This window comes from Populus nigra, chromosome 1 (assembly GCF_951802175.1).
Source record: "Populus nigra chromosome 1, ddPopNigr1.1, whole genome shotgun sequence".
NCBI classification, from domain to species: domain Eukaryota; kingdom Viridiplantae; phylum Streptophyta; class Magnoliopsida; order Malpighiales; family Salicaceae; genus Populus; species Populus nigra.
In genome coordinates this window covers 21,683,208-21,710,078 of record NC_084852.1, presented here as the reverse complement: position 1 = coordinate 21,710,078, position 26,871 = coordinate 21,683,208, and the positions used below count along the sequence as shown (strand labels likewise).

At 34.8% G+C, this 26,871-nt stretch overlaps 3 protein-coding genes across 3 annotated transcripts; 1 reads left to right on the top strand and 2 right to left on the bottom strand.

The window, feature by feature from the left end:
• The first annotated feature begins 1,429 nt into the window (after window positions 1–1,429).
• Window positions 1,430–14,064, top strand: LOC133702918 (E3 ubiquitin-protein ligase KEG-like). The gene is made up of 16 exons (XM_062127253.1): window positions 1,430–2,309; window positions 2,816–3,184; window positions 3,264–3,491; window positions 4,195–4,320; window positions 4,409–4,745; window positions 4,830–4,987; window positions 6,463–6,620; window positions 7,308–7,429; window positions 7,785–7,919; window positions 9,488–9,612; window positions 9,829–9,933; window positions 10,031–10,264; window positions 10,863–11,196; window positions 11,343–11,531; window positions 11,625–11,930; window positions 12,280–14,064. Exons 1-16 carry the CDS (start codon window positions 1,600–1,602, stop codon window positions 13,504–13,506), a joined length of 4,863 nt encoding a protein of 1,620 aa, XP_061983237.1. The 5' UTR covers window positions 1,430–1,599; the 3' UTR covers window positions 13,507–14,064.
• Window positions 14,065–21,201: 7,137 nt separating this feature from the next.
• Window positions 21,202–24,258, bottom strand: LOC133693704 (pentatricopeptide repeat-containing protein At1g62350-like). Its single transcript, XM_062114985.1, has 2 exons — window positions 23,751–24,258; window positions 21,202–22,112 (listed from the first exon to the last, which is right to left on the bottom strand). The coding sequence occupies exons 1-2, from the start codon at window positions 24,072–24,074 to the stop codon at window positions 21,696–21,698; spliced, it is 741 nt and encodes a 246-aa protein (XP_061970969.1). The 5' UTR covers window positions 24,075–24,258; the 3' UTR covers window positions 21,202–21,695.
• A 935-nt stretch (window positions 24,259–25,193) lies between these two features.
• Window positions 25,194–26,871, bottom strand: LOC133676032 (pentatricopeptide repeat-containing protein At1g12300, mitochondrial-like). Its single transcript, XM_062097631.1, has 4 exons — window positions 26,637–26,871; window positions 26,220–26,458; window positions 25,605–25,939; window positions 25,194–25,359 (listed from the first exon to the last, which is right to left on the bottom strand). The coding sequence occupies exons 1-4, from the start codon at window positions 26,869–26,871 to the stop codon at window positions 25,194–25,196; spliced, it is 975 nt and encodes a 324-aa protein (XP_061953615.1).

Genomic DNA, 26,871 nt, shown 5'->3' with positions numbered 1-26,871 from the left:
AGAAGCAGTGATTACTATCTGTATCCATGGAATAGGCCCATAGTGGTTACTATATGTGTCCATGGAATAGGCCCATTCTCAAGGGCTGTGGCCCACTTTAAGGGCCTTGTTTGATATTTCATCTCCACCAGCCCAGACCCATGGGTCAACTCCACGAGCACGAATTCCATCGTCTTGCTTTTAAGAATGATGATAGATTAATTTGCACACCATTTTGTATTAATGATATTTGTGCGGAGCTCACTGTCATTGCTTTCTCTAGCTAGACCCTGTCACAAGATATGTTGCGGTTAATGATAGGGAGATTGAAGATCTCTTTGGATTGCAAGCCAAGCTGATTACGAGAGACATTTTCTTTTGCAAAATTAGCAAGGCTTTAACTTCGCTTACACTACATAACCAAGTAATCAGAGTTTCTACGAGCCTGTCTTCCTCTGTAGCCAGAACTCATCATTCTCCCGCACACTTCACTTGCGAGGAAATTGCTAGTCAGAGTACGTTCTCTTATGTGTGAACGACATTGATTCATTATTCTTTTTTTCCTTGGCGTTTGGAAGAGTGGTATTATGAAAAATATTAATTTCATATTTTTTAAAAAAATAATATTTTAAAAAATCATCTAAAAACAAAAACAATTTTAGTCCGTCCCAGATAAGGTTAAAGAGTAAGCTGTTAAATATTATTTATCTTCTTTAAACCTTATTTGGTACATTTTTAAAGAGTGGATAAAAATTTAGAAGGTTGATGCTTATTCCATAAGGAGGTTAAGGTTTTAACAATTGGGAGCGCGATGAAATCACGTTCTATAAAATTTTAATTTTTTTATTAAAAATTAATTTTTTGTAAATTTTGGATTGTTTTGATGTGTTAATTTTAAAATTAATTTTAAAAAAATAAAAAAAATATCATTTTGATGTATTTCGGTATGAAAAACACTTTGAAAAGCAATTATAACCATACTTAATTGTTTGATTTTTGTTTCTATAGACCCTGGGAATATATATTTTATATTTTTATTATATTTAATTTAAGTATTGATTTAAAACTTATTTAGTCTTTACTTGTATGCATAATTAAACGGAAAAAAATTATTTTTAAAAAAAATACAGTTTTAAACTAATTCCAAACAAGACCTAGTCCATAAGCAGCAAAAAAATAGAATAAAATCAACCTGGTTGTTCGTTGGATTTGTTTTCTACACATTACTTGAATTTTTGAATCAAGATTATGATAACTAAACCACTGGAATCCAATTCTGATCTTGACTGGTTCTGTTATTTTTATTTTATTTTTTTTGAGAAACAAAAACTCAACCGTAGCATACAAAAATTTCAAAGACGGTAGGGACCCCATAGATGAAATTTCTTCCAAGACCTGAACTGCAGACGCGTGTAAAAGTATAACATATAAAAGTCAAGATCAAATCCGTTTTCTCAGTCAATCTCCTCTCTCTCTCTCTCTTTCACCTGCGATTTCCTTCCCTTTCCACAACTCCTTCCTCTGGAAAAAACTCCCATTTCAAAGTCTCCTCCTCCCTTCTCCTTTTATAATTGAAGTTTTTTTAAAAAAAACAGCTACTCTGGCAAACCGACAACAGCAATGGCCGATACCAGAAGCCGAAACGGCAAAAAGATTCCGATACCGAAATGCCCAATCTGCCAAACAGTTTACAACGATCACTCTCACACGCCTCTGCTTCTCCAGTGCGGCCACTCTTTCTGTCTCAATTGTCTCTCTCGCCTCCTCCTCTCTTCCTCACCTTGTAAACCATCACAGAAATCCTCACTTACCTGTCCTAAATGCCGCCACATCTCCCCTCTCGGCAACTCCCTCCTCTTCCTCCCTAAAAACTTCTCTCTCCTCTCTTCCCTCCTTCCCTCCTCCTCCGCCTCCGCCTCCGACTCCGACTCCTCCGACGACGAGAGCGATGTCAATCCTCGTCGATTTCATTGTTCTACAACAAGCGGCGTCGGATTGGGTGGGAATTTGTGTAGAGATCATGAATTGAGGATTGTGAAGGGGATTAGTGAGGTGAAGTGGAGCGGTTTGTTGGTGAAGCGGAAGGAGTGTAAGCATAAGGTAGTTGTGAGGAGAGTTAGGGTTGATGACGTGGCCGATGGTAATTGGGTGGAGAAGGAGCTGGATAATTTGAGGAGGAAAGTTATGTGGTGTAGAAATGTGTGTGGATTTTATGGTGTAGTGAAGAGTGGAGAGGATGATTTGTGTGTTGTGATGGAAAAATGTTTTGGTTCTGTTAAGGAACAGATGGAAGGGAATGGCGGCCGCCTCTCTCTCGATCAAATCTTAAGGTCTTGTTCATTAATTTTTTTTTTCAAAGTGAAATTGAATGTGTTTTTAGTTTGATTGTTGTTTGTTATCTTTAATTTAATTTAGTTGGCTATTGGGAGGACATATTTGTGTTTTAAGCTTAGAGAACATGATGTTTGCCTTTCTAATTGCCAATCACTAGTTGGAAATTACTTTCCTCTGTAAGGTTACAGATAGCATCAAGATCTTGTGGATGGCCTGCATTTTATTAGGCTAGAGAGGTGGATTTAGTTTTGGCTTTATCAGCCTGAGGTTACCACTTTAAGTGCAACATAAAAGGACTGTAAAGGAAAACTAAGCATAAGTTACTATTTTGTTTAAAACATGCTCATATTGGGAGGATATTTCTTGAAATTTTTTGACACCAGGGGGCCTAGTTTCTTGTCTATTCTAAAACTCTAACTTGATTATCTACTGATCTCATCAGGCGTAGAAAATTAGTTTTTGATAAGCGTGTTATGTTTTTTTTTTTTTTATGTTATTGTAGGTATGGAGCTGACATTGCACGCGGGGTAATTGAAATTCATGCTGCGGGTATTGTGTGCCTGAACTTAAAGCCGTCCAATTTTCTTCTTGATGCAAGTGGTCATGTGGTGGTTTCTGATTATGGACTTCCGATGATTCTTAAGAAAACTTCTTGCTCAAAGGGTCTGCTTGTGCCTGAGGCTGATCCATTAAAAACACATTGGTGTATTGATTGTTTGTCGCTAAGTCCATATTATTCAGCTCCAGAGGCATGGGAGCCATTAAAGAAATCTTTGCACTTATTCAGGGATGGTAACATTGGCATATCTGCAAAATCAGATTCCTGGAGTTTTGGTTGTGCTCTCGTCGAAATGTGCACTGGCTTCACTCCGTATGTGAACCAAAACTTTTTGCTTGTATTATTTGATTGATTGGTAACACTTTCTGTCTTACTTGGTTATTTTATTCAGGTGGGCTGGTCTAAGTGCAGAAGAGATCTACCATGCTGTTGTTAAGGAAGGAAGATCACCTCCACAATATGAAAAAGTTGTAGGTCATGGGATTCCTACAGAACTATGGAAGATGATTGGCGAGTGCCTACAATTTAAGGCATCGAACAGACCCACATTTCATGCAATGCTCGCCATATTTCTGCGTCATTTGCAAGGAATACCTCGAAGTCCTGCAATTCCTAATACGTAAGAATTTCCTGTGTTTCGATATATAGTTAATGTTGGTCATTGGATGATCACACTCATTCAGATTTGGATTTTACTGTCTGGAGAGATTATAGGCAATAACCTTTTAATTAGAAGATACAGCCAATCATGGCTATGCATGGAATACCAACTCTTCAGAACAGTAGATGGTGTGGCAATACATTGGTACCATTTGGCTGATTTTATGATTTTTGGCTCTGATGGTGGTGGTTGGCACCTGACTGTCCTTATTGTGCCAAGAGATTTTGTAAGTGGTAAAATGGAGGTTGATCAGTGGTACAAGGGTCATCAGTTTGTGCAACAAGGGAAAGACAATGGTGCAACAGCGAGAGAGGACAGGGAGAGTTTTATTGTAAACAAGAAAACTGTTGGGAGAATCAGCTGCATACTATCCTTCAAGTGGGAATAGATTCATATTGAGTACAGCAAAGACTGTCAGTGCAGTAAAATACTCTGCTAATGAAACATCAAGCTGGATGTCAAATGATAAGGATGGAACTGCGTAGTCTACTTGTATTGTTTGACAAGGAATAAGCTAGATACCTGTTTTTATGAGCATTTTCCATTTCTCTACCCAGTTGGCTATGATATAACTGCTATTTTTTGTCTTCTAGATTGAGCTGTAAACTTTGTCTGATATTTGAACCATGCCTTTTTTTTCCCTTTCACCTGTCAAATCTAGAGAACCTGCAAACTGTTCCAGAATTGATATGCTGGAACAATCTCCGACATCTGTCCTGGACATTTTCCCAGTCAAAAGCAACCATCTGCATCAACTTTTATCTGACGGGGATGTGGATGGTGTCAGGTCTGTTTTAACAGAAACTCAGTTTGTTGTGTGAACATGTTAATAGAAATCCTCCAGGTTTGTTTCTTAGCCCTCACTGTTTTTGCAGAGATCTTCTTGCCAAGTCTGCATCGGGTAACGATGGCAACTCAGTTATTTCTCTGCTTGAAGCACATAATGCTGATGGTCAAACTGCATTGCACTTGGCTTGTAGACGGGGTTGCCTTAAACTTGTTGGTGCCATTTTGGAGTACAGCGATGTGGATGTGGATATTCATGACAAAGATGGTAATCCGCCAATAGTGTTTGCTTTAGCAGCTGGATCTCCAGAATGTGTAAGATCTCTTATCAGAAGATCAGATTATGCAACTTGTAGGATGAGTGAAAGCATTGGCCGGTCAGTAGCTCATGTTTGTGCATATTATGGGCAACCAGACTGCATGTTGGTAAGCTCCCAAACTGTATGTTTTATAGGAAAGACCTGGTCCTTTATTTTCTTCATTTTAGATCATCTCGAACAATTTTTACAGGAATTACTTTTGGCTGGTGCTGATGCCAATGCAGTGGATGATGATGGTGAATCTGTACTGCATGTAGCCATCACCAACAAACATACAGAATGTGCTATTGTCATATTGGAAAATAGTGGATGCAGATCAATGAGTTTTCTGAACTCAAAAAATATGACGTGAGAGTTAATTCCAGTTTGCATATCATTAATGGTTGATATTTTCTTGTTGATGTGAAAAAAAAAAAAGATTTTTTTTTGGTTTTTGATGCAATTTAAGGTTTTTTATTATCTGAGATGAAGTATCTCACTGAGGTAGATTTTCATAGCATATTTAGATTTTTATTGAGGGAATTTTATGATTGATTCTCTCTAGATATTCTATACTTAACTAGCTTATTTATGAAACTGGCATATGGGTCCGCCCACTGGCTTTCTGACCTGTTTTGGTTAGGAGTTAAAATTGTTTGGAGCAGCCATTGCACCTTCATTTTTGTCACAATTTTTTTTTTGCACCTCGGCTTCTCTTAATTTCATTCGTCTGGATAAAAGGATTATGCTTTTCTATTCATCATCACTTACTGGATTATAATGTAGTTTGATTCATAATTATCATGTTTGCAGTATTCCGGAGGTATATTTTTTAAGGTTAATGAATGTTAATATTTTTTAATAAAAGCCTTCTTGATGTCTGTTCAATTGAGATCTTCAAATCTTGCTGAAGCTCTGCTATTTTATTTTATTTTTCTTTACCTTGAATAAATCTACAGTTCCAGATCGTTCCTGGTTATTTGTTGATCTTACAGACATGAATGTTAGACTACTGGAAGAATCAAATATGTATTTTCATGTCTTTTTTTAATTTGCATTGTTTTGTCCCTCCAGTGCATCCAACTTAATAGTTACTATAAATTTATATCAGTGAAGAATGCGGGCATGAATAACACCTTTGAGAATATTTTTGAAAGGAAGCTTGTGGCTACATTTTTGTTTTTTAAGAGTGACATGGAGAATAGAAAAGAGATTCCTGTAGCTGTCCCAACTAGTTGGGACGAAGATTTGGTTGGATTGAGTTACAGACTACATTTTAGTAGCAATACTTGCGGCAATTAAGTCATGAAATGCTATCTGTTTCTGTAAAATTGTTATCCAAAGCACTTGGAGAGCCATAAACATACAAACAAGGAGAAAAAAATCAAGGACTGGAATCTCTCATCCATTTGGAGTACAAGGTTTTGCTTGATTATGAGCTAAATGCTTGGAGTTACTGTTGCTTTTGTAATACACGGGATTGATTGCCTTTGGCGAATATTTTAATTTTTTCAGTAAGAGTAGCACAAAATAATCCAATGGTGAAGAATCTACTATCAACTCTTTGAAGGGTTTCTGGGTTCAAAATATATCCTTTTGGCCTGTTCAATTTTTTTGATAAAAAAGGAAGTTTTCAAATGTCATAGACTGCTTATCATTTGAAGGTCAATTACTGAAACCTGGAATATGTTTCTGATGTTTGTGTGTGTCTGTGCATTCATTTAGATATTATCTGTAGAAATGTGTGTTGTATGACAATTTGTCTATTCAAATGTTACCATTTTCTTTCTATGATGTGCTGATCCCACTCTGAGCTGCTTTTTATTACACTTCTGCTATCACAGACCCCTACATTTGTGCATAGAAGCTCTAAATGTGACTGTTGTCAAGAGGTGGCTAGAAGTTGCATCAGAAGAAGAAATCGCTGGAGCCATTGACCTGCCCAGTTCAGTTGGAACTGCATTATGTATGGCAGCTGCTTTAAGAAAAGATCACGAGACAGGTATTTCATTATTTAATTCTAATCTGTTGAACTTTATGTGGATTCTACCCCGTACATATCTTTTCTCATCTTGCTTATAGGAAATTTTGTCTTTTCCATTCGGTTTTTGTGTTCTATTTTTTTTTTCCAATCAAGTGGAATGATTCTTATTACAGTTTCTGACATGTATTTGTAAATCTTCATCAACCCAGGGAAATGGTCTTTTGCTTTTAAAGCTGCTCCTTGTGCCATTTTTGTTGGATAAGTAATGTTCCAATATTTGTTTAATTGGCATTTCAGTATTATAGAAGAGTTTCCATCAACTGTTTTAGTTTGATAAATTTTATGATCTTATAGTAGTTATTTTTATGTTATTTAGCAACTGTTTCTATCTGATACTTATTAGTTAGTATTAATTAGGAGTTTCATCTTGTGTAATGTTTCGTTGAAGCTTCTGACTTTTTACTAGACTTTGGTGTGCCTGTATATACTCGTTTTCTGTATTTTTGCCATGTGTGCTTTCATCTATAAATCTTGGTTTAAAGCTCTCAATTTAGTACATATAACTAAATTTCTATCTATTTGGCAATCATTTAAGTGGACAAACAGCAGAAGATTTCTCCAAACCCATGTCCTCATTCCCAAGAAGTAACAAATATAGATACATGTTTTGTTTTACCTCAGCTAATATTCAGTTTCAAATTGTAGAGGGCAGAGAGCTGGTGAGATTACTTCTTGCTGCTGGAGCAAACCCTGCTGCCCAAGATGCTGAAAATCATCAAACAGCTTTGCATACAGCTTCGGCAGCAAATGATGTTGAGTTGGTCAAGGTAATTCAATGGGGTTTTCCACTTTAAATTAACTTATTACTTCTACAGTGACTTGCCATTTTTTACTTCTCGCAATGTATAGGTACAGTAAAAAAAGTTGAAACATAATTTTTTTGTTAGGAATCTTTTCAGTTTATAACTTATGATGAATGTACATTTGGAAAAGGAAACCAAAAGATGGCAAATGACAATAGTGGCTTCTTCCTAAAAAATTAAGCAAAAAGGATTTAGAAACTCATTTTGGAGTTTGGACATATCAAGTATTTAATTTTATAAAGCTGTTATGAATGTCTAGTCCCAGATCAGACATGATCTTTAACTTCTAATGAAAAGTTTACTTTTTGTTTCCAAGTAGATCATTCTTGATGCTGGAGTGAATGCTAACCTACGAAATGTGCATGGTACAATACCTCTTCATTTAGCATTGGCTAAAGGTGCAAAGCCTTGCGTTGAATTGCTCTTGGCTGCTGGTGCAGATTGTAATTTGCAGGTTTGTGATGTTTCCTTTTCTTTTGAATTCTCTTGTCACTGTGATGTTGTGGTTATTAAATAAGCGTGGTATCTCCTAATGTGTTTGATAATGTACATTTATGTCAATCTAGAAATCTAAAGCAATAACAGAAGTAGAGCGTTCACTGATAATTATGTGTGTCTGGTCAGTTAATAGCACTCCATGTAATTAACAGATTGTTACTGTGCTAATCCAACCTTAAACTTCACAACCTCTAGCAGAGCCCTTCATTAATGAAAAGTTATAGAGAAGTGATTCAAAGATCCACACTTATCATCAATTAGATGCCATTAAGATTCATGTGTTGAGAAAATTGATTTGGATGAATGTTAGTACTTAGCTCTTCATGGTTAGCATGTCTTTATGATATTTTTTAAGTCTTTCAGAAGAACTCTTTTGTAAACAGTTTCTTTTTCTTTCCTTTGCTCCAAACAGGTTTTTTTTTTTTTTTTTTTTTTCTATTGGGGGTATTGTGGCTTTGGGGAAGGGAAGGTAGGAAGGGACATGCAAACAGCATTGATGAAAATGTAAAATCAATGTACATATGGTTGATCAAGGCAAAGGATAACAAACGCGGCCAAAAGCTAGTTAGATTGACTGTACAGCCTGAAAAGAGAACAAAAATCTTTATAAAATTCTCTAAATATTGATTCGTAATTTTTTTATTGTAGTAGCAGCCCTTAATTACTATGAAAAAAAACCCTAAATGAAATGAAATTCTAACCCTTAAAACTAAATAAATCTTAACTGTCCAAACAAGTGTAATAAATAACCCATAAATAAACTAGTTAAGGGAAAAAACTAATTGTATGATGCTGCTACAGCAACATCTACAGTACACTAGAGTATCGTGCTATAATACTACTTCCTAGGATTTGCTCCTACATCAACTTGTTGAGTTGAACATTAACTTAAAATGAGCTTAACCTTGTTGGAGAAAAGGTCACAAGAATGTTCATCTATTTGGAAATTGGGTTGTACACATAGTTAGAATTTGATTTATTAACTATTCAAATTATTGTTTGATATTAAATAGAATTACATTGACTTAATATATAATAAAAAAAATTTACCTGTATGAGCATTTTATTTGTTTTACATTTATAAATGATATAAGAACTGATATGGAACTTTTTTATGATTCTTAAATTTGCAAATTTAGTCCAGTATTTGATTTGCATGGGATTTTTATTCACAAATAGTCTTGATTTGGAAACTTTTCTTTTATGTGTATATAGGTGATTTGTTGAATGAGATCTACTATTCATTTTTGTGCTTCTAATGTTTTCTCAAGGAACCTCATTGATGCCCATGGATCATTTATATCTCGGTTCTAATGAGAGTTTGACGAATTTGATACATTAAGTAGTATAATTTTGCTTGGATAACAAAAAGGTGGATTGACGTTTTAGTCCATAGGATAAATCTTCCGCATTATTCCACTTTCATTTGTGTAAAAAACTCAGCCCTTTTATTTTCAAATATCGATCATTGCAATTTGTTCACATGATCATATACTGAAGCAACTTCTTTGTAATTATAATCAGGATGAGGATGGTGACAATGCCTTCCATATAGCTGCTGTGGCTGCAAGGTTGATACGTGAGAATCTTGACTGCATCATCCTTATGCTGCAGTGCCCAAATGCAAGCATTAAAATTAGAAACAACAGGTGAGTGAAGCATAATGTGGTTGCTTATCATTCTTTTTCTGTCAGGGTAAAACTGGAGATTCTGTTTTCTCAGTTAATTCTTAACTAATGTTTCTGATCTAAGTTCATACAGAGTTTTCTCATGTTACCAATAGTAACATGGAGCATACTTTGACTGAATGAATATGCATGTTGTTGTGTCTTTCTGTGATCATGCATTTGTCTTATGGGAAACAGTGGTAAGACGTTGTGTGACCTCCTGGAGAGCCTGCCCCGAGAATGGATTTCAGAAGAGCTTTTGGAAGCACTAGCTAATAAGGGAGTTTCTTTATACCCAACAGTGTGAGTGCAATTTCTGGGGGGAATTATTTGCCAATTCTAAACTATTACTGATGCTTAATCCAGTATGATAATCTTCAGCTTGTCATTTCGACTGTAGGTTTGAAGTTGGAGATTGGGTAAAATTCAAGAGGGGCATGAAGAATCCAACATATGGGTGGCAAGGTGCAACGTGTGGCAGTGTTGGTTTTGTACAGAGTATTCCAGAGAATGGCAGTCTTACTGTATCATTTTGCACAGGAGTTGCTCATGTCTTGGCAAATGAAGTTGTAAAAGTGATTCCTTTTGACAGTGGCCAACTTGTGCAACTTAAACCTGATGTTATAGAGCCCAGGTACAATCATGGTTGCTGTAGCAAATATTAGAGTGATGATGTGCTTGATTGTTAATTATCTTCCTTAGTAGATGTTCAATTTACTCATCATCATCCACTAGCCTCTGAACCCTTGATGTAAGGGGATGTGCATTAAGCTACAAGGGTGGCTGGTTAGTAGTGGATATTCAAGGACTCAATTCTTGCTGAACCTTTTTAAACTTAACCTTTAGACTTACCAACTACAAGGGTGGCTGGTTAGTGGTGGATATTCAAGGGCTCAATTCTTGCTGAACCTTTTTAAACTTCACCTCTAGACTTGCCTAAGAAACAGAACCTGGATAAAAAGTAAACGAGGAAAGTCATGGGATGATTTGTTGTATTGTTTATATTTAATAAAAGAGGAAATTATAGATTTATTTTACGTAACCATTGAGAATTGTGACAATGGTTAGCTAATGGAACCTTGACAAAAATCTAAATACAGCTTATGTGCAAGTTTATTTTTTGGGTTTTTTCCTTGCTTTGAACCAACATTTTGATGATCATTATAAGAATCTCTGACATTAATCATTAGAATGTTATGAAAGCTTGAAGATGTTGATTCTTCTGTTTTCAGATATGCATTGCATGAACAATTACGTCACAGTCAGGGAACTGTTCTGTGCATTGAGGATGAGGGGTTTATACGTATTGGTTTTCACGGTGCCTCTAAGGGGTGGCAAGCTGATCCTGCAGATTTTCAAAGATTTGAAGAATTCAAGGTTGGTGATTGGGTTTGTGTTCGCAAAACACCTGAGGCTGTAAAGCACGATTTTGGAATTGTGACTGCTGGAAGCATAGGGATCGTGCATGGTATCAGATCCGATAGTAGTTTGTTGATAGAGTTCAGTTGTGTACCTGCTCCATGCATATTTGAACCAGAGGAGGTTGAACCAGTTGTGCCTTTTAAGGTAGTGGGAATGTTTTTGTTTTTTATTGCCATGTTTTCTTAAAGAACAGTAATATATCTTCCTACTCCAGCCCCCTCCCCTACATCATGCTATTCACTAAGCATCTCTACAGTTTTTTTTGTTTTTAATTCTGTTTTATTTTACAGATAGGTGAGCTAGTATGTGTGAAACGATCTATTGCAGAGCCCAGCTTTGCTTGGGGTGGTGAGACACATCATAGTGTTGGAAGAATATTTGACATAAAGAGTAATGGTCTTCTGATAATCGAAATACAAAATCGGTCCATACCATGGACGGCTGATCCTTCAGATATGGAAAAGGTGGAGGACTTCAAGGTAATATTTTGTGGCTTTTTTTAAACTCATTTGACTACTGATTGGATTATGCTGTGAGTAGTTGGCATTTATTATCTCATCTTACATGATCAGGTTGGTGACTGGGTTAGAGTAAAAGCTTCGGTACCCTCTCCAAAATATGGGTGGGATGATGTCACCAGGACTAGCATTGGTATTGTCCATAACTTAGAGGATGATGGTGACATGGGTGTTGCTTTCTCCTTTAGAAGCAGGCCCTTTCTATGTTCAATGACAGACATGGAGAAGGTGTCACCTTTCAAAGTGGGACAAGAGATCCGTGTCATGCCGTCTATCACTCAGCCATTGCTTGGATGGTCAAATGAAAGTCCAGCTACTTTTGGGACTGTTGCGAGGATTGACATGGATGGAACCCTCAATGTGAGCATGCTTATATTTTGCATTACATTACGATCCTTGTTTGTGTTCTTGCATGTATGTGTCTAGTAGTAGCGTGATTCCTGTTACCAACACTTTAATCATGTTTTTGAGTTTGAGTCCCCCACAGTGCATTTACTGCCTTGCTGGCTGTAACTTCATAGGTGCAGTATATGCATCTGAATCAATGGCATGGGCCATTAATTATAACGTAGCATGCATTCCACAATTTAAGTTGGCTGGGTTGACCGTCCTCTTTTTTCTTGTGTGCAAGAATTGTGTATATCTGCATTTTGACCTTCAGAACTTTTCAACTGTTTTAATAAAGTCTCACTCCCAATTATTTGTGAAGGTGAGAGTGGCTCGTAGAGCAAGCTTATGGAAAGTTGCTCCAGGTGATGCTGAAAGGCTCTCAGGACTCGCTGTTGGTGACTGGGTTAGGGTGAAGCAATATCTGGGGTCTAGACCAAGTTATGAGTGGAACAGTTTTAGGAAGGAGAATATCGCTGTAGTGCACAGTATACAGGATTCTTTTCATCTAGATTTGGTTTGTTGTTTTCGTAAAGGAAAGTTGCCTGCCCACTGCACAGAGGTGGAAAAGGTTTCACACATAAAAATAGGGCAGCATGTTCGATTTCGTACTGGACTGGTTGAACCTAGGTGGGGATGGAGAGGCGCATGCCACAATTCAAGAGGTGTTGTAACTGCTGTAAATATTGATGGAGAAATAAGAGTTTCATTCTCTGGGTTGCACAATTTGTGGCGAGGAGATCCCGCGGATTTTGAGATAGATCAAATGTTTGAGGTGGGAGAATGGGTAAAAATAAAAGACAGTGCCACCGGGTGGAAAAGTATGGGGCCTGGAAGCCTTGGAGTTGTACAAGGAGTGAGGCATCAAGAGGGTGGTTGGGATGGTACTTTCCTTGTTGGGTTCTGCGGCGAACCTGAATTATGGGCAGGACCGGCATGTGAGCTTGAAACAGTGGATAAACTTGCAGTAGGCCAAAAGGTGAAGGTGAAGCCCCATGTAAAGCAGCCACGATTTGGTTGGTCAGGCCATACACATGAGAGCATTGGTTCTATATCAGCGATAGATCTAGATGGAAAACTGAGGATATTTACACCAGCTGGCTCCAAGGTTTGGATGCTTGATCCATCAGAAGTTGACGTGGTGGAGGAAGAGATAATACAAATTGGAGATTGGGTAAGAGTCAAATCATCTATAGCTACCCCAGTATACCAATGGGGAGAGGTCACTCGTGATAGCATTGGAGTGGTGCACAAGATGGAGGAAGGAGAGCTTCTGGTGGCATTTTGCTTCTTGGATCAGCTTTGGGTTTGCAAAGAATGGGAAATGGAAAAGGTAAGGGCATTTAAGGTAGGTGACAGTGTGAGATTTAGGGAACGACTGGTGAAGCCCAGATGGGGGTGGGGAATGGAAACCTGTGCTAGCAAGGGCCAAGTAGTTGGGGTGGATGCTAATGGAAAGCTACGAATTAAATTCAAATGGAGAGAAGGACGACCTTGGATTGGAGACCCAGCAGATATAATTCTTGATGAGAGCTCTAGTCTTGCTTGATAGCAGCTTTAGTCTGTATTGAATCTGGATGTGATAAAAGCTAAAGCGAGAGCCAGGAGTGTAAGAAAGTGCAGTGATCACTGCAAGAAATGGCATATCAGTGCAAAATGTTCCACCAAACAGGACGGACAGCAAGGCTGTTTGATATATTATTCATCTCATAATTAAAGATACTGGTGAAGGAATGGCGTGAAGATCATGTGCAGGTTAGGTGGAGCTCATTTCTTCTTCATAATATTTTCTTTCGAGGCCTTGCAGATATTGTCATTTTGTCCAAGTGATTCAGTCATGATTTGCGTGAAAGAGTAATGCACATATTTCAAATTTGTGGGGGGGTAGAGAAGGGTTTATGACTTGTGTTAGCCATGACATGCAGCAGATGGGTCCATCTCTGCATTTAATGTACATCATGCTAGTTTGTAAAAAAAAATACGAGTTTGTAGCATATAAGCTAGGAAAAGCAGCTGGGAGATGCGCACTCTTTTTTGTAGGAAATCTGGTTGATTGTTCTAGTTTCTGTGCTATTATTAGATATAATATGTCCGTAATTTTTGTTTATGATGCAGCCTGTCAAGTTATCGAGTTGAAATCGATTGAAATATCAGTTGCTCGAGTCCCCAATATTTTCACTTTGCATCCGAAATAAGGGCACTGTTGACGTGGTTACTTGGTCTTTGTTTTGGGTTCTACGTTGTTCTATGAGAAGATGTATTTCTTCTCGAGATTGATACCGAATTATCTGACTCTGGAGAACGATTATGTAGTTGCAATTAACACGTGTGTCGTGTGGTTGCGTGAGTTTTTCACAATAAAAGCGCCAAAAATACCTGTTGTCTACGGAGTTGAGTTTATTGTTTTTTAATCGGTATTTATTCAATAAAAGCAAAAAGCCCCCCCCCCCCCCCCCCAAGTAGAAATTATAAAGTTTGGAAAATCTTTCTAAAGTCGTGTCATTTACAAATATTTCTTTTCATTTTTTTGAAAAACAAATCTTCATTTTTAGGTTTTTGAAAGATAATTTTTATTGTAATTGTTTAAAGGGTATTTTTCATCTAAAACTAACTAAAAAAACGTAGCAGTTAAAATATAAATATATAAAGTGAAATTGTTGATATTATTTCATGATATTTTATTTAGTTTGACATAAAATAATTCATTGAGCACTAGATTGGATGGCATGAGTTGATTGGATGGTCTACATTACATCATGGGTTTACTAATTATTTTTCTTCGTAAAAAAAATATCAAAACAATGTAAATATTAAAATAAAATCTTAAGACTCTTATGATGGACTCAAAATAAAATTAAAAATTAAAAATCAATGAAAAAGGCTCGAGTCAAACCTGTTTAATCTGATAAATCCATGATCCAAGACATGATATCGAGATGATTACAGAAAAAAAAAAAGATAAAAAAATAATAACATCAATTTTCAATGAACCCAATGATGATAAATGAAATAAAAAAAAAATTAAACAATGACGAAGCCAACTTGGTTCAACCTTTAGAACTTATGACACAAATCATGAGGTTGGATCATAGAAAAAAAAGCAAATCCAAAAAAACAACAATGTAAAATTCTCAACCAACCAAAATAATTAGAGATAAACTTGAAAAAAAATGGATAAGAAAGAAAAAAAATTGTAGATTTGAAAAGAATAAAAACCGAATTTGACGCAAAAAAAAATAAAATAAAATCATAAGTTTGAAATTGAAAAACAATTTCAATTAAAAAAAGGATAAGACAAGCTAAAAATAATAATCAAAAGATTGATAATCAAATTTGATATAAAAATCAAATGTCAATGAATGAAATTGAAAAAAAAAACTCATTCAATAAAGGATTAAAGACCAAATCTGATATAAAAATCAAATATCAATGAATGAGATTGAAAAACAAACTTAACTCAATAAATAATTTAAGATCAATTACATTGCAATCAAAAGAATAAGGATCTAATTTGATTTAACAAATAAATAATCATACTTCATTGTTTTTTGTCAAATGCCAACATATTTTTATAAGAGGGGAGAGAAGGAAAAAGGAAGAGAAGAAAAAACGTGTGATCGAAACTCAAACGGTGGTTTTCTGACACCTCACCAACATGAAGGGGGCGGTGAAGCGCATCGAATGTTGTCCCGAATAGTGACATTCAGATATGTTTTAATGTTGCATACATCACCTTAAAGACACAGGATTTGCCCATATGTATGCGCTTGCTAGGCACGCACTAGATATTTTTTAATTTAAATAATATTTTATCTATATTAAAAGATCCAATCACCCCCGACCCCACATAAAAATAACTAAATTGCCTCTACATTCAAAGCTAAGGAACATTATTTTTTAGGGGTATTCAAGTAATCATGCTACATAAAAAACTCGAAAAGCCCCTTTAACCAAAGAAAAATGTTTTTTAAAAGGCAAGTTAGTAATTATATTATATATCAAAAAGGTAAAAAGACCATCTAACCCTCTCCTTTCCTTTAATGATTAATGCTTCCCATGAAAAATATCTTCCTAGACTATGCTCTCTTCAAGGATAAAAAATAATTTTGCAATGCAAAATACGTTATAATATACAATAGGTATTTTACTAGCCATTCCATTTCACTAATCAAAGAGGTATTCTTTTTATTTAATTTTTTCATTACTTCACTAATGACATTGATTATATTTGGTCCAATTATGCTTTTTTTTTTTATGAAATTCAGTTACATGATACTTATGAAATCCAACAGTAATATTTTTTTTTTTCTTTTCAAGTAAGCCTGAATATCTTGAGAGTGAATATATTAATTTAATAACATTATATGTGATACAGAGCCAATATAAGGGCAACTTGGACAATGACCGAAGACCCGCTTTAACAAGAATATTTCAACAATGTTAATTATATTTTATGAAATAAAAATTACTCTCATTTAACAAAAGGATTCAAATGCAAAATGAAGATTATTCAAGACCCTACTTGTTAAACATGCATAAAAAATAGAAACAAAATATATTTTAAAAAATCTCATTCATAATTTTATCCAAAACCCTTATTCACCTTAAGCCGACTCTAATATGATATATATTTATTTAAATAATTAAATGTTATATAGAACCTGAATTTATCAAATATATATATATATATTATAATACTGACTCCAAATGAAATTCTAAAATGACTAATATTGAAACTTTTCATATCAATTGAAAATCTAAAATGGCTTCCAAAATAATATTGACAACTTTGGTATAAAAATGTATGAATGAGAATTCTTAGAAGGGTGATGAAAGAGAATATATAAATAAAAATTAATTAATCAACCCGTAAACTTATACATTAAATAAATATATGAACTACTACTTAAACTCAGTTGTTATAAATGAATTTGAACTCATTTAATTATCAATCTGAGTCGATAATAGTAATAATAAAACTACAAAGAGATTATAAATTGAAAATAATTATTACTTCAAAATAAAGTGTTAAATCATCTCGATTGATCAGCTTCATAATTATTCCTATTGACTTTCTCTTTCCTTGTTGAGACTTTCAAATTTGAACAGATTTGCAAACAAAAACAAACTGAAGGGCAAGAACCTATAAACATGGCGAAAGCACGGAGAATCTAAATAATAACGTGGACAATTTCTCTGAAGGGCCTTCGCCACTTCTCCTGTACCAAAGGTCCAAATGTTATTTTGGTTCTCCCTGCCCAGAAACTTAATCATGGATGACTATTGCCCAAGGATCACACTTGCAATTGTGACAGCAGAAGGCGTTACAATGACAGCATTCTTCTTCCTTTTCCTATTATTAGCCATGAATGTAAGGCCAGCTGACACCATCTTCCGAGGTTGAAAAGGCAAATGATGGTGTCCAGGCATAGATGAGCCACCCCAAAACAAGGACGATAGGTCCTGCGACAAAGCTAGCTGGAAGGGAGGATGCGACTCCAAGATATGGCAATGGCAGTGTGAACACATGCACAGAAAGCTATTGGTACTGCCATATACAACACCTGGGAAACTCAAATATTTATCATTAAATTGATTCATGATACAGATCAGCAAGAGAAAGTACTGAACAATTATGCTCTGATAGTCACTTCATGGAGCTGCAAAAGTTAAGACTCTTAGAAGCACGCGCGCGCGCACAGAGGATACGTAATTCGGCAGCTTCTAATCACCCATAACAACAATCCTCTCTTTTTTAAGATACCAATTGAATCAAACGAATTTTCTGCCGTCTCGACTAAAATGAAATCAGGTTTCCAAAAGCCGATGCCATGTTGAGATTTTATCATCAGGTTTTGCTGGGGTTATCTTTCGCCGATGCACCAAATACCCCCCTCCCCCAAGGAAAATAAATCTGAAAACCAATCTAAAACATTCCTGATAGGTCTCAGAAACAAGTATTCACTGTCGATTTAGGAACATACCCTCAACTGCTTAGCAGCATCCAACAGAATTACTTCCTACAGATAAAAAAAGAAATGTCGTTTGTTGTAGATTATTAGCGATACAGTTATTATTAGTGTGTCATTTTTTTCTGCTAGATGCTGCTGCACCCGCAGGTCTTGACAAATTTGCAAGAAAAAATCAAATTGAAACCACAAAATATACGTTGGAAGTACTGTCACAAATGAAGTGAAAAATCTTCAGATAATAATGAGACATCTACCTCCAGCTGCCATTCAAATTTACTTTTGTTAATATGTTGGGCAGAATAGTCTGATCCACTCAATATTTTGAAAAAAAAAAAATATCACGTCACACTTCATCTACTACTGGTTTTTTTTGTCATCCCTGGTGGCCTGCAGGAAATCAGGTCAAATGATCTCAACTAGCCAAAAAAAAAAAATCTATTTTCTCACTATTTTTTCAACATAAAACATCATATAAACATTCTAGACATCTCATTAAATTTATTTATAGTCTTAAATAATAATTTAATCGGTCTCAAAAAAAATCAACCTAAATTTTAAAAATAAAAAATTTCAAGTACTGATCTATTTTTTAAAAAAATATTAAAGGAAAAAAACTTCTCAATAAAACTTTTCTCATCGAATAGAACTCGATATTGATATAAAAAACAATTATTTTAGTTGGTAGAATGTGACGATTTTCTCTTTTATTATTGTTTTATAGTGACTTTCTCTTTCCTCTTTTAAATCAAAAATTAAAAATTGATCAAAATAAAGTTTTAAACAAAAATATTCAATAGAAAAAATAAAAGGATCAAAACGTAACTTTATCAAACTCCCGGGGCAAAATACAAAGAAAAAGCAATGGGATCATATTGGATTTTTTCACAAAAGATTTGGGGTTTTGGTCCCTTAATTTTCAATTTCTCCTAAGCTATAAAATTTGATTATTTTCCATAAAAATCTAGAATGCACTGATCTAATACTGAATGTTATTTTTAGATTATGATAATTCTATTAAAAAAATTAATACATATAAGTTGCAAAACTCAATTCCTCGTAAACACAATTTCAAAGGAATAGATAAAAAAATAAAAAAAAATAGGAAAAATAAAAAAAGGTTAGATTTCTTCTTAATGGAAGAAGAAAGAAATTGTCATGACGACATTGACATCGTTTTCTTTCTTTATGTAATTGAATTATATATGGCGATGAACAAGCAGTTTTTACTTTTATGAAACATTTATTGTAGCCACATGCGTAGCTAAATTATGTGAATATTAATTTGTTAGTGTGATACAAGATATTTTTTAAATATATTTTTTATTTAAAATATATTAAAATAATTTATTTTTTATTTTTAATATTAATATTTTTAAATAATTAAAAAACACTAAAAAACAGCAATTTAATATTTTTTTCAAGTTAAATATATTTTTAAAATGCCTTCAACCGCAATTATAAACACAAGATCAGGAGGTGTAATGCGTGCACAAACCCCTTTTTTCTTTCTTCGTTAAGTTATCTTCAAGATTTCTAAGTCTTTCTTTGTTTCTTTTGAATTCCTTAGTCTCTAATAAACAAGCAATAACTTTTTAGGCATAGCTCGGCCGGCTACTGGATACCATGGATTGAACTAATACATATGAAGTTCAATAATTCTTTCAAGCAAGAATATTCTTGTGTGGTTCAAAAGGTGATTATTTTCAGTTCGATTTAATTTTTATTAAAAAATATAATCAAACTAAATTTTAAAAAAATCAAAACCAGTTTAAATCAACCGGTTTCGGTTCGGTTTGATTTAGTTTTTTAGGATAAAAACCGGTTCAAACCGGTTTGGCTCAGTTTTTTCACTTTTGGCTCGGTTTTTTTCGGTTTCGGTTCGGTTTGGTTTTTTCAGTTTTAGGCTTATAAAACCAAAACCGAACCGAACCAGCTGGTTTTTTCAAAATTTTAATCGGGTTTTTTTTACGGTTCAGTTTTTTCGGTTATTTTTTTATGGTTTTCTTGATTTTTCATTTGTTTTGCTCATCCCTACTCAAAAGGATTCATATTTGGTATCATGAAAGTCTTGCAATCAATAAAAAGATAAGATTTATAATTTATTATCACTCATAATATATAGTCATGCATCCAGAATTAATATTTACTATTATACTCACAGAGAAAACACACACTAGGATAAAGATAAAAGGCTAAATTCAACAGCGACAGGGACGAGGTCAGTGAGAAAAAAAGGCAGGAAAAAGGAAAGAAAAACCAAGACGACTTTGCGGTTGAAAATTATTTTTATAAGAAAATATTTATTTTTAATATATTTATAAATAAAAAAATATTTTAAAAAATAATTAATAAGTAAAAATCGACCTAACTGAACTGCTTTTAATGCATGCATTTAAAATATTGTCATTGATGATATGAGAATCCTCAAAAGTCAAAACGATCAATTATTTGAAACAGTTGACAAGATTAACTGATTAATATATTTCTTTTCTTTTAAAAAAAAAAGCACTGTGCATGACTCTTTTTCCCTCCATGATTTGGATTGTTAGGAGGAGACCAATGTATTTTTTTTCTTTTTTTTTCTAAATTTTTTTTGGAACAACATAACCTCAAAATTTTTAAGCAATTAAGTTGTTATGAACAATACATCTTGTATATTTTAAGAAAAAAATGTGTTACACCATGGAGCAAGCCCATGAATCTATATTATAATGGCTACATTTCTCTGCCCATTAAACGGAGAGATGAATAAAAAATAAAAAAATTAATTAAATCAAGAAAATAAAAAAAATAACTGAAAAACTTGAATTATGAAAAAAATCGATTAGAATTTTTAAAAAATTGACCAATTCGGTTCGATTTTATAAGCCTAAAACTAAAAAAACCGAACCGAACCGAACCCAAACCCAAACCAGAAAAAATCAAGCTAAACTGAAGAAACCAGTTTGAACTGGTTTTTTTTTAAAATAACCAAACCAAACTAAAATCAATCAGTTTGAACTGGTTTCGATTTTTTAAAAAAAATAATTTAATTTTTTTTAATAAAAACTAAACCGAACCTATTTTACTGGTAGGTGCTCAAGAGGAATACCAGTGGGCCTTGGGGTCACTCCATAAATGGCAACATGTGGGTGAACGAAGCTAAAAGGGGATTAGTTTCTGCTATTAACTTGGGATTGTTTGGAATTTTATTTCAAATCAGCCTGTGTTTTTTAAATCTTTAATTTTTTAAAAAATATATTATTTTAACATATTTTTATACAAAAAAAAAATACTTTTCAAAATAACTACTACTAATAAAATCCAGATAAAAGTTTACGACAATTACATATCACCACACAATTTAGAGCCGTAAAAGAAACTTGGAATGAGAACAAAATCATTTCTCCAAATGGTCCTGAAAAAGCAAAATTAACGAAGTCGAACTACTCTTCTGTAATATAGGTTGTTGTCTGTAACTCAATAAGCGATATTTTTTTATCCCACCACACCGCTTCCCAAGTTGAATTACAGGCACTTGATGATGCTTCTAGGAGCAGAAAGGAAGATAATGCTCGCATCATGTGCTGACTGAGATTCAAAACTTTAGACACCCTAAAGTGAGTTCTTGAGCATCTAGGAGCTATTTTCCATAAGTAATTCACCAACAACTATCAATCTTGTACAGGCATTAATTTCTTCTCGCTCTAGCAAATGGTTAAGTTTGCACAAGGAAAAACACCATTGCTTGTGAAGTAGTAGATCATAGAGCTGGATCGCTCCACCCCTATTCATCTTCCCTATCCTTCTCCCTTTCTTGATCTTCAAACAAGTCCTCAGCTGGATCATACACGATCATGTCAGGGAAAAGCTCCAGGAAGTCATCTTTTACCTCCTCTCTTAATTCTGGGAACGGAATAAGCCCCTTCAAGATCACACGAAAAGGCAAAGATATTGGTGGATCAGGAGATTGTCTCATTTCCTCATATATGTCCATTGCCTTTGAGGGCAATCCATTATCTAAGAAGGCTCTAATTATGTCCCCGAAGGTATGCTGATCAAACAGAACTTCCTCTCTCCTCAAATCTCGCCAAACCTGATTTGCTTCATCTACCTTCTTGTTTCTTGCAAGCATCATAAGCATGTCCCTGAAAAGAAACATGTCTGGCCGATACCAAATCTCTTTGCGCACAACATCATATAACTGAAGAATACACACTGAAGCTGAATGAATAAAAATCACATGCGCATGAAAGATAGGTATCAGTGAAAATTAAGACAGCAGCGTGAATATTTGTCCCCTTGACATAGTTGAGCTATCATATAGTCAACAGAAAGAGCAAACACTACTCCAAACAAAATTTTGGCTTCTGACCATCCACTCATAACTCGCTCGTACATAAAATAGAACATTTAATGAAGTGTATCAAGTTCTCCAGTAAGATTGTGCGAACATACAGAAGGAAAAGGTGGTTCATAGTATTAGCAACACACTGGGAGAGTCAAATGCCAGCATGTGCAATGTGCATGACTCTTTTTCCCTCCATTTACTAGTTTCACAGCCAGAGACTTGGCAATCCACGTGATTTTAACCTCATCTAAAGCGAAGAGTTTCTCAATCCATCAATTTATCTTCAAATCATCAGGAAAATTATGTATAAAAAAATCCTCCATTTTGAGGATGATTGCATAGAACATCCTCTATTTTGAAACTGCAGTTAATGGTCATGAAAAAAGTTAACACTTAAAGATACTCATGCCCCAACTCTTAGATCACATCCACTGGCATCCAATTGTCAGTTGTGTATACAATAACTGAAAATACCTATGGCTTGCATTTTGATCCATTTTATTGTATTCTATTCATATGGTGGATACTCGACTAATTTAAACCAAAACTCCAAATAGGAAACTTCTTTAGCAGTGCAAATAAATTATCCATTACATGCCTAAAACAGTATATTCAAACCTGCTCTAGAAGCTAACCGAACACACTTCGACAGAAGCATTTTTTTCTCAAAACCAGTACTGCTCCTGAAGAACAAACCAAAGTGATGGAATGATAGACCATCCAACAAAACAGAATGTGGAAGCTAAGCCACCTCTGGTTGTCCACAGGCAAAAAGGAAAAAAGTTTGAACACTTGGCTTGTACACTAACAAAATAGTACACAATAACCCATCCAGATCCCAGGCAGCCTGAGCATAAATTACGGGCCATGATTTTTACTATGATCATACAACTACCACCTATACATACTACAAGATTCGGCTAAAAACTTCATTAAATAGCCACATCAGCGAGCACCGCCGGACTACAACACCAATATACTTACAGCAAATGAACAAGCTTCGTCCATGTTGTCTCTTAGAACTCAACCCAGCCTCAAATTCCCAACAACGAAAGAAATGCTTTCGCAGCACCCATTCATAAAACCAAAAGAATAAAAAATATTGTTTTTGACAAACCATTCAAAAACCACTTTCCTCTTCGAGATGAACCAATATGAAAGCACCTTCCCTTTCGTCTCACCCATAGATAAAACAAAAACAATCTCTTGACACCACTTCACCATCACCAATCCAAATGTAGCTTTGCAAATAAGCATCTTTCAGTTTCCTATAAGTTAAAAACATTTATAGCTCCAAAGTTCTACGGTCTTGAATAGGACCAAAATCAAAAGCAAAAGACAAATCAAATTTAAATGAATTGATAATTTAAAGCAATAATTTAAAAAGATAATCAGAAAAGATTTCAAATTCAATCACATGGGCTTTGCTTGCTGATTATTAATCAATCTCTAAGAACTAAGTAAATAAGCAAACAATTAACAGGGCCAAACCTTCATGCAGAGAAAGACCTGGTCTTGCCTTTGAAACTCAGCGAGTACAGCAAGAAGATCAGACTTGAGCAAGCGAGAAACATTTGATTTAATAAACCGGTCGAGTCGGACAGGATTCGATTGGAGTCTCTTCAGCTCTTTAGCCGCCATCAATCCTTCTTTTCCCATCTCCTTCTTTCGTCTCCATATCGATAAGCTAGGCCTTGAAGCTGAATGATTATAAATGCAGCGAAAAAACACCAAAAATTGATGTTTTTGAGTGAGAGAATGGGGTTTTCTAGACAGGGAGGCTTTTCCTAGAAAATTTGAAGCCAAACGCCACATAAGAACCTCAATAGTCAATACAACTGTGTTCGGAAGAAACCAAGACTCTCAGCGAAACCAAAAATGCTCGCTTGTGTTGTTCAGGTACCGGCAGTAATTTTGTGAATGGTTTAAGGTTGGACAAACCTTATTTTCATTCCCCGACTATTAAATTATATTCATTTCAGCTCTCAAAATTTAAAATGTTTTCTGTTGATTCCCCGTACTAGAATTTCCTCAATTGTTTAATATGAATCGTTAATTCTCCTCGAGATGGTTTCGTTTTATTGTATAATTTTGTAAATTTAGATGGAATAAATTAACTAACATGGATGGAAGGACTCAATTGAATAATGTTCAGCACTTTAGATACTCAATTGAGAATACTTTTTGTTGGAATTAGTAGATACGTGGGCTTGTTTGAGAATATGGTTGGAGTTATTGTTTAAAATTTTTTTCATGCTGAAATATATTAAAATAATATTTTTTTTATTTTTTAAAATTATTTTTTAGATCGGCGCATTAAAACAATGAAAAACATACAAAAAAAATTTAAATTTTTTAAAAACATGAGTTGATCCACATTAAAATAATATTTTTTTTATTTTTTAAAATTATTTTTTAGATCAGCGCATTAAAACAATTCAAAATATATAAAAAATTAATTTTTAATAAAAAAAATTTAAATTTTTTAAAAACACGAGTTAATCTATATTTCCAGACGTTTTTTTAATTAAATTTGTCTCCGCAACCACATTTTAAATATACAATAGAAAATATCTTTTGTTTGGAATTAGTAGATAGGTAATCAATCATTTGTCTCTGGAGTTCAACTATATTTTTACAAATTTTATATTTTTTTTAAATTAATTTTTTTAATGTTTTTTTATCAATAAACTTAGTATTGACATGAATTTTAAAAATAAATAAATAATATTATCTTAATATATTATCAAACAAAAATTAGAACAACCTTTTACTTCAATCCAAAACAGTACCACTTAAGAGACTAATTTAAGTTAAAGGGCTCCGATATATGGCAAATGAGAGCAGCATGATCACGCGCAAAATCACCAGCAAGCCACACATTTCGACACCATAGGCTGATAAAGATACTTGGTCACGGAAAAACCAAGCCAGTCATGAACGCGGCACAAGCACTTTTGCAAAGAACACTTGATTGGGACACATGAAAAGAGGAACTGAATAACACGGAAAAATCCAAACAGCATATGCATCCCCAAGGCAGCCCCGCATAAAAGAAAATGAAGCGTTGAGGACTCTCCTCTCCGTCCTCATCAGTGTTCTGAAAAAGACCAAAGCAGCAAATGAAGTTGGCATTTTAATGGACAAAAGCGGTTGAAGCACACAACAAAAGAATTCAAAACCTGACAATATTAGATTCACGCACAGAGCAACATGGGATGGTATTGTAGCATCGGTGATTGCCTGGAGATGGAAAATTATCAGGCAGCACTTAGTTGGAGTTCTGGATTAGACTTCTTTATTTTCATCATTAACTCATCACAAGAGATGCTTGTCCCTCCTGACCTTTCTGAGGAAACATTAGGCAAAAGCTTCATTACATCAAGATGCTCCGAGCTATTACAGAGAAATGTCAAGATGCTATTGGTTGTTTCTAAGTCAAGAACAACACCCATATCTGCCATTTGACGATGGAGTTTTATGACTTCTTCTGTCTCGTCTTTCGAACCAAAGCCTTTTATTAATGAATCATATAGATGGTTGTCCAGTGTAATGCCAGAGGCAATCATACTGTCAAAAACACCTTCTGCCTGTTCCATTTGTCCAGGTTTTGACAGCCCGTTTATAAATGAGGAATAAGTATAAGGTTGATGCATCTTCTTTGGCAGATTGAATATCCCCTGCTTTCAGAATCCCGTCAGCCATTATATTGAAAGAAATGATATCAGGTTTACAGCTTGAATTTCTGGTTTCTTGAAACAATCTTCTTGCTTGCTCCAAGCTACTCTCCTTGCACAAGGATGCCATCAATGTATTGTAATCAACTAATCTCGGGCTAAGCCCGAAAATTCTCATTTTACTAAACAGTCCTTCTGCAAAATAAAGCATGTGTGTTTTACAAAATCCATCAATCGTGACGCGTTAAGTGGTTGAACTCAGAACAAACCCCAATTCATGTACACGTTTCCAAACTTCCATGGCCTTGTCAATGATCCCTGCTTTTATATATTCTCCAATTAAAATATGACCAGTGAACAAGTTACCAAAGCTCCCCCTCTCAATCATTGTATCATATATTTCCACAGCCTCGTCAAGGCGTACTCCTTTGCACAGCCCTTGAATCACAGTGTTAGGTGTGATTACATCTGGTTCAACGTAATTCCCATCCTCCAACAACGAACTAGAAAGTTTCATTGCCGCTATTGCAAAGTCCCATTATCGACGTATTGTAAGAAACCACATCCGGTCTCTTTCCCTGCTCCATCATTGTTTCAGAGATTTTACAAAGATGTCACAGAACTAGGCTCTTCACCTTTTTCTATCATTAAATCAAACAAGTCCAGAGCCTTCATCTTTTACAAAGCCCAACAATCATACAAGCATGAACGTCAGGCTGAACCCCCCTATCGGTCATAGTCTGTAACACAGCAGTGGCTTCTCTCCACAGCCCTTTCTTACAAAAACCATTCATCAGACAACTATAAGCAACTAAATTTTGAGAAATACCCTTTTCCAACATCTCATCAAACAATGATTTCCCTCTATCTAAACATCCTTTACTACGGAAACCATTTACAAGTGTAACATCCACCTCCATTCCCTTTCTCCTCAT